The sequence below is a fragment of the Episyrphus balteatus genome, chromosome 4, assembly GCF_945859705.1.
Source record: "Episyrphus balteatus chromosome 4, idEpiBalt1.1, whole genome shotgun sequence".
NCBI lineage: Eukaryota > Metazoa > Arthropoda > Insecta > Diptera > Syrphidae > Episyrphus > Episyrphus balteatus.
The window spans coordinates 64,090,591-64,098,706 of NC_079137.1; the positions used below are offsets into that span (position 1 = coordinate 64,090,591).

Sequence of the window (8,116 nt, forward strand, 5' to 3'; positions counted from 1 at the left end):
GTCATTTCAAATGATAGTTTTGATGTGTTTAAACAAATTCTTACCAATTTACGAATAAATTAATTTGGTAGCTCCGATTTAAATCTGCTCAAATAGTTAAGCCCCGAGAATTCTCCAGGCTAAACAACAAAGCCCTTTGGGTTAAGGGGGTTGTTGCTTTAAAATGTAAATTTCTTAGCCTCAACTGCGTTTTTTTTTTGCCCAGTTTATCCCGGTCGTAATAAAAATAACACCTATTATTCCCATTTATTCGTGTAGAAGATCATGTGTAAAGTTGGCAGTACTAGATTAAGGACTAATCATCTCCAGGTGCGCCATACCTACTCATAAGAATGCTGCTACTAAAGTACTCATGAGTACTCAGCCCATGATTATGAAAGTGGACTAAGTTAGGTAATTTTTGCATTGTTTAAGGAAAAATTTACTTAACATTTAACAACTTTCTTATAACGATTTACTTATTTTTATTTTTTAAATCACTAAAGAAGTTATTTAACTGCATTTTCGCTTTCAAATAAAATTTACCCTTTGATTTGATTTTTTTAGGAGTGAATTAGCCCACTTTCATAATTAAGGGCACATATCTGCTAATCATTCTAGGCCCTCAATTTAAAAAATGCAAAAACTTAAACAACAATTTAGCCTTATTCTATATATTTATTTCGAACCCATTGATAGGACAGTCTTTTTAATAATTTCTACACTTTCTTCAATTTGTGCTTTATTGATGATGAGTGGTGGAGCAAATCTAATAATATCTCCATGTGTTGGTTTTGCTAAAAGACCATTTTCCTTCAGCTTAACACAAACATCCCAAGCATCGTATTCTACAAAAGAAACAAACAAACAAAATTTGTCAGTAAAGAACCTTGTATTCAAGGTATTAAAAAACTTACTTGGATTAATAACAATAGCATTCAATAATCCCTTTCCTCTCACTATTGACACAACATCTTTAGGTAGTTTGCTCAATTCACTTCTAAGTATATTTCCCATATTTTCAGCATTTTTAGCCAAGTTTTCATCAACTAAAACTTGTAGGGCTGCCATAGCTACTTTGCAACCGAGAGGATTACCACCATAAGTTGATCCATGCTCGCCAGGTTTAATACAAAGCATTACTTCATCGTCGCAAAGTACAGCTGAAACAGGGTATATACCTCCAGAAAGGGCTTTACCAAGAATTAAAATATCAGGTCTGACATTTTCATAATCTACCGCCAACATTCTTCCTGTTCTTGCTAATCCAGTTTGTACTTCATCGGCAATAAAGAGGACATTATTTTTCGTGCATAATTCACGAACTTTTGTTAGATAACCAGGATCGGGAACAACAACTCCAGCTTCACCTTGAATTGGTTCGACCATAAATGCACAGACATTAGGGTCTTGAAGAGCTTTCTGAAATCATTTACATAACCATGATGTAAAGTGAAAACAAACCCTTTTTAGATAACTTACCTCCAAAGCACTGGCATCATTGTAATCAATAATTTCAAATCCTGGCATAAAAGGACCAAATCCATCATAACTGGATGGATCTGTTGATGCTGATATAGCTGACATTGTGCGACCCCAGAAGTTGTTTTTAGCAAAAACGATCTTAGCTTGATTTTTGGGAATTCCCTTCTTAACGTAGCCCCATTTTCTGGCCAATTTACAAGCAGTTTCTCCACCTTCAACACCTGTATTCATGGGCAATACTTTCTCATACTTGAAGAATTTTGTTATGTATTCTTCATATTCGCCAAGAACGTCTGAGTAAAATGCTCTGCAAAAATAAAAATATAAAGCATTGATGTTAAAAATAACTCGTTGATATCGTTAAAATAACCTAATCTTTATTTAGCAATTGTGGAAAGTTTTTGGTAAGATAAGACCTCTAAACTAAACCATTATTGTAGTACATTAGATCCCAAATCAATTTTAAAGTTCAAGATTCCCTATACAAGGTTGCCAAGCTCACGTGAGTTAAAATATTTTCGTCATAATGTTTACATTTAGCATAGTGACACAAATTTGATTTGTTTTTTAAGCTCTATCAAGTTCCCTAACATCCTTATCAGTATGAAGTACGTTCAAAGCTGATAAGCTGCATACAAATTGATGCATTTTAGACGAAGGTTGTTGCAATATGGTAAAGTGACATGATAAGTAGAATATAAGCAATAGGTCAATACAATCGTCAACTTATTTTTTTTTTTTTTCATATGCATTATTGAAACTTTTAACTTAACAAATTTTTTAAAGAATGAATAAAATAATTAATTGATACATTTCATTAGATACTCGTATAAATCAATGATTACACTGGTCAACAAAATTTAGCTTTTTTTTTGCCACAAGAACCAAAATATACTTTTCTAGTAGTTTTTGGGGTGCTAAATCCGAATCTGAAGTCAGAAAAATTTTTTTTGGCCTCCGTTTTTTGAAATATTACCGTTATAAAATGCTAAAAATCGACATTTTGGCTGTTTTCGAGGTTCTGTTTTTATGTGGCGTAATTCATTATAAACAAAATAAGAACATATATTTTTCTTTCAAAAACTGTTTAAATTTTCCCGATAGATATCTCTTTTATTGCTCGAGATATCTTAAGTTTCAGTTAATAAGCCAAAGAGAAGCTAAACTTAATCTAAAGTTTAAGTCACTGGTCACAGAATTTTTGCCACAAGAACCAAAATATACATTTTTGAAGGTTTTTGGGTTACTGAACTCGAATCCGCAAAATTCTATTAGCTTCCGTTCTTGAAATATAACAGTTATAAAAAAACCTTTTTCTTGCATTTTATAACGGTAATATTTCAAGAACGGATGCCAATAGAATTTTTCTGAATGCGGATTCGAGTGCAGCAACCCAAAAACCTTTAGAAAAATATATTTTGGTTCTTGTGGCAAAAAAAGTTTAATTTGGTTGGCCAGTGCTGTTTCTGAGTCAAAGACCACTCCTTAAATTTTAAATATCTCGGGCAGTAAAAGAGATATCGGAAAGAATAAAACCTTTTTTGGAAGAATAAAACCAGTTCTTATAGGCACCGTTACAAATTTTTTTACTTGCGATATAGGTACTATATATCAAGTTATGCATTCGTAAAAAAAAAAAGTTGAGATAACATTTTTCCATGACATTACGATGGTAGACAATGCCAAAAAAGTGGGTCCCGGAAGTCCGTCTGTCTGTCTGTCTGTCTGTCAGTCTGTCTGTCTGTCTGTATAAGGAGCTACAGCCTAAACGGATGGACCGATTAATGTCAAACTTGGGAGTTTTTGGAATTAATTTTTTTGGACCAAAAATAACGGTACATGTCATATTGAAATATCTCTAAAACGGCTCCAACGATTTTGTTTAAAAAATTCAAATGTTAGTTTTAAGCTAAGGTTTATCTTCCAATGAAAAAATTTTTTTTTGAAAATCATTATTAACGGTACCTGCCATAGAACGGTTTTTTTCAAATCCGATTATCCCCGAAACTGATTATTCGATTTCAACGAAACTTTTTGTGAAGAAGCATTTATATAATTTAAATATAAACCAAAAATAAAATTTCCAAAAAAATAATTTTTGGATTTAAAAAAAAAAATTTGAAAATTTTTTTTTGAAAAATCAAATTTTCGAAAACGGGACATTGAATTTTTTTGAAATTTTGTTTTTAGATGTTGATTAGTGATTTCTACAAAATGGCATACCAATTTTATTTTAAAACTTTTTTTCCAAAAAATTGTTTATAAAAAATAATTTTTTTTAAAAACGGCTCTAACGATTTTAAAAATTTTTTTTCTAAAAATGCATGTTAATATATCAATCAAAACTGCATACTTGTTTTGGAGGGCAATTCAATTTTAGATTTTATTTTATTTTTTTAAAAAACGAATTTTATTTTTTTTTCCAAATTTCTATATAAAGTCTTAAAAATTTAAGCAACTTTAACTCTAAGAGCAAGTTCGTGCGACCCAGTCGTGCATTTTATTTAATAAGGAATTACCCCACATAAAAACATAGCCTCGAAAACAGCCAAAATGACGTTTTTTGACATTTTCTAACAGTAATATTTCAAAAACGGAGGCTAATAAATAAATTTTCTGATTTCAGATTCGAGTTCAGCACATCAAAAACATATAGAAAAGTATAGTCTGTAGTCTGCGTTTCGAAGTCTGACTCAGATCTCAAGGAAACTCTTGGATTTCAATTATGAATAAAAAGACCTTTTTTTGACATCTCAATCGATGAATTTTGTCGAAATTTTTTTAATGCATTTTTTTCGGAATTTTTTTTTCGAAAATTTGAAAAAATAATTTTTTTTTATATTTTTTCCTAAATGGACAGGCCTGTTCACTTTAAACTCATATTAGGGATATGAAAAGCAAAACTTGTTTCGAGACTTTGGTCCACAGATATCTGCCTCCGAATGTAAAAAGAAAAAAGAAAAAAAAAAAAAAATCCAAGCAATCCTTTGTAATCTCCATTTCCATTTAATTGTGTAAAAAAGCATATCGTCGTCCCAATTTCACAGACAATTACTTTTGAGTGTGAGTTTATCGAAAATTGGTCAAAAAATTTCTAGCGATCCTCAAAACTTAGTTGAATTTTGACTGCCAAGCTTTTTAGTGCTATATACCTATATTTCACATAGGTGTCGACGAAAAATGATAGCCATGGTAGTCAAAGGCTCACTACACTTCCTTCCCCTAGCTTCGTTAAGCATTTTTGTTTCCCCTGTAAAATTTAAAGTTGCTAAGATCTGAGAATTTCTCAGAATTCCTCTAGTGTAACGTTAAAAGTCATAAACAGGATAAAAATGAAGAAGAGGCTGGTCTAAAAACAAATAAAATGCACGACTGTCTCGCACTTACTTGTGTGTTAAAATTAGCTTGCAATACAAAACCTTTTTAAAGATTCATTAAAGAATTTTTTTTTAAGAATTTAAAAAAAGCTTTAAAAAATAATATAAAATTTGGTTAAAGTTAAAAAAAAACTCTTTAAATAGTTTTGACCTCCAAACTTGTATAACAACAAAATTTTAGAAAAAAAAAAATTAAAATCGTTTGAGGCAGTTTTTTTTAAAATAGTTTTTTAAATACAAATTTTCAAAATATTAAAAAAGAGATTTTATTAAAAATAATATTAAAAAAGAAATTGAAAAAAAAAAATATTTATTAGCACATTAAAACTCATGGCAAATTTCTTCATTTTTATTATTATTTCTTATTTGATAACAACAGTTCAAGAAACTTCAAATGCACAAAAATATACATATTTATCAATAGAAACAGAAAAAAATCGTTTGATCAAACTCCAAATAGATACATATTCACTAGAGTGACCGCAACTCCCATAGAAAAAATTTTTTGTCGAATTTTTTTCGGGGGAACCCCATAAAATGTTCCGCCTTTGCAGATTTTTAGATATCCAAAATTTCAGCTCGATTGGATAACTCTAAATGGTGCCGACACTCGCTCAAAGTATCAAAAATCTCTGTTTTTTCACTGTTTTTCGAAGAAAATTAGCTCTAGCTCCCAAACAGATCGGGTTATTTTCACTTTTTAAATATTTAATTAAAGGTAGTGTTGTTACACATAATTCAGATGCTTAATTTGTTTAGTTTTACTAAAAAAGAAAAATTTTGTCATCAATTTAAATTTTCAGTACTTACCACAAAAAGAGCTGAAGTGCAAACTCGATTTAAAATTAAACTTTTTTTTAACTGTTTTAACTGTAAAAACACACCTTTAATTAAATATATAAAAAGTGAAAATAACCCGATCTGTTTGGGAGCTAGAGCTAATTTTCTTCGAAAAACAGTGAAAAAACAGAGATTTTTGATACTTTGAGCGAATGTCGGCACCATTTAGAGTTATCCAATCGAGCTGAAATTTTGGCTATCTAAAAATCTGCAAAGGCGGAACATTTTATGGGGTTCCCCCGACCAAATTTCGAAAATCGATTTCTTGCGGTCACTCTAATATTCACATTATTTTAATTGCTTTATCTATCCACGTGCGATTAGATTAATATCTTCCTATGAGCGTCTATCGCTTATGTAAAGTTCATATTGCACTTTAGTGATTTAAAATGATAATAAGTAAATACATATATTCAAATCCACAAATGAATATTAAGATTAAATTTTGTTGTTTTCTCTCACCTTGAGGTTAATGCTAAGCGTTTTGATTGTTCCACCAGGGCACTAACAATCTTTGGATGACCATGGCCTTGATTTACAGCTGAATATGCACTCAAAAAATCAAAGTATCTAACACCCTCTACATCCCACACAAATACCCCTTCGCCACGATTTAAAGCCACTGGAAGGGGATGATAATTGTGTGCTCCGTACTTTTCTTCGCGGGCAAAAACTTCTTTCGAACTGACACAACGTGTTGCATTGGCCGCTCGGGGAATGACACTTCTCATTAAAGCTTGACTAACAAACATTTTTTTATTTTTATTAAATCTTAGCTTATCTAATCTAATTTGAATGGAATTATGGCAGTTAAATATGCACTTGTTGCAAAATAAAAATTGTATTCTCTTATGAATTTATAAACGCCACTTGTTAACTGATCGAGAACGCTTGAAAGACTGATAGAAATTGTTCATTCGCTTAGCATTAATAAGTGTCAATTGAGTTATTTTTGGCATGATAATATTTTTTTTTCCAGTTTATTTTTAAATTAATTTACTCGAATAGATAGATACAAACAACAACAACTGTGATAAAGTATAGCATAAATGCGTTTACCTTATGTTTACATTAAATTTCCTTGTGGGTGGGAGTAAACGTTTGGAGAAGTTCAGACGCTGGAATTATTGTTTGCAATAGATTTTTATGCTGATACAGCTGCTATTCTAGACATGATATGATATTTTTCAGATGACAACATAGGAAAATAGTATCGTCAGTAAAATGTCTAATTTAAATTCACTTAACAGCAAAACAAAAATTCACGTCAATTTTTTTGGACTTTAATTAGAAAAATCTTTGTTTGGATGGCAATCTTTTGTATATTATCAACCCTATTAGTGATAGTTAATAAAATATCAATTTATTAATTGATTGATACTGAACGTCAATAATAACTGATAGACAATTTCAAATAGGGTTGCCACAGTTCTTCGACATTAAACATTTTAAACCTAAATATAGCTGTGTTAAATTCGTTATTTAGGGTTTTTTTTCGAGAATCAAGTTCCTAATAGTCAGTGGCGTAGATAGGGGGGGGATCAGGGGGATATATCCCCCCCCATTGGGATCGATAATTGTGCAGTATAAACAGTGATGAATAAATAAGTTGAATAAGCGCACTTTGAAAAAAACGCTATGGATTTCGAGTTCTTGATTAGCTTAAAGGTTATAAATATGGTTTACCAACTTTCGTTGCCATTAAGTCGGTGTTTCAAAGAGTGAATTTAGACTTGGTCCAAGCAATTGAGCTCGCTAAAGATTTAAGGGATCAACTAAAAATTCAACGGGCAGAAGACGACTCATTTTCGAAAGTTTTTTGTATATGGGAAAAATTAGCTGAAATCCTTGATATAGGCGTTAAACATAAGAGAATAGTGAAGCGACAAAAGAATCTTTCGAACCCTTCGGTTCAAAGTACAGTAAAGAATATTTTCGTGTTACTATTTTCAATCTTTTTCTCGATTTCTATGTAATGGGCCTTGGAGAAAAATGTGCAAACCATGAAAACACACTAGAAGGGTTTCCGGTTCTTTCTAAGGATTCTTCGTCTGAAATAGTAAAAGCAGCTAAAAAATTTAATGAAACTGTTGAGTTTTACCAAAAACTAGACCACATAAAATAGAACAAAAACAATAAGATTTCCTTATAGTTTTCATCCAAGAAGGAAATATTATTTAAACAATCGGGATTTCCTAATTGTTTTACCGACTTCCAAAAAGGAGGAGTTATTCAATTCTTCTGTACTTTTTTTTTTTGTGTTTGTCACCTCATAACTTTGGGCCGAGTGAACCAATTTTGATAATTCTTTTTGTAAGTATTGAAAAGCTGTTGCCTGTTCAGTACCATTAGAAAAACCATAAAACCCAGTTTTGATCCATGGAAGTCGGTTTTGTTTTTTTAATAAAAAAAAAATACGATCATGTACGGGATCA

General features: G+C 30.9%; 1 protein-coding gene across 1 annotated transcript; it reads right to left on the bottom strand.

Annotated features, from left to right (window-relative positions):
* Positions 1–637: 637 nt before the first annotated feature.
* On the bottom strand, positions 638–6,489 carry LOC129919121 (ornithine aminotransferase, mitochondrial). The gene is made up of 4 exons (XM_055999969.1): positions 6,144–6,489; positions 1,462–1,771; positions 897–1,401; positions 638–827 (listed from the first exon to the last, which is right to left on the bottom strand). Exons 1-4 carry the CDS (start codon positions 6,431–6,433, stop codon positions 658–660), a joined length of 1,275 nt encoding a protein of 424 aa, XP_055855944.1. The 5' UTR covers positions 6,434–6,489; the 3' UTR covers positions 638–657.
* Between the last annotated feature and the right edge of the window lie 1,627 nt (positions 6,490–8,116).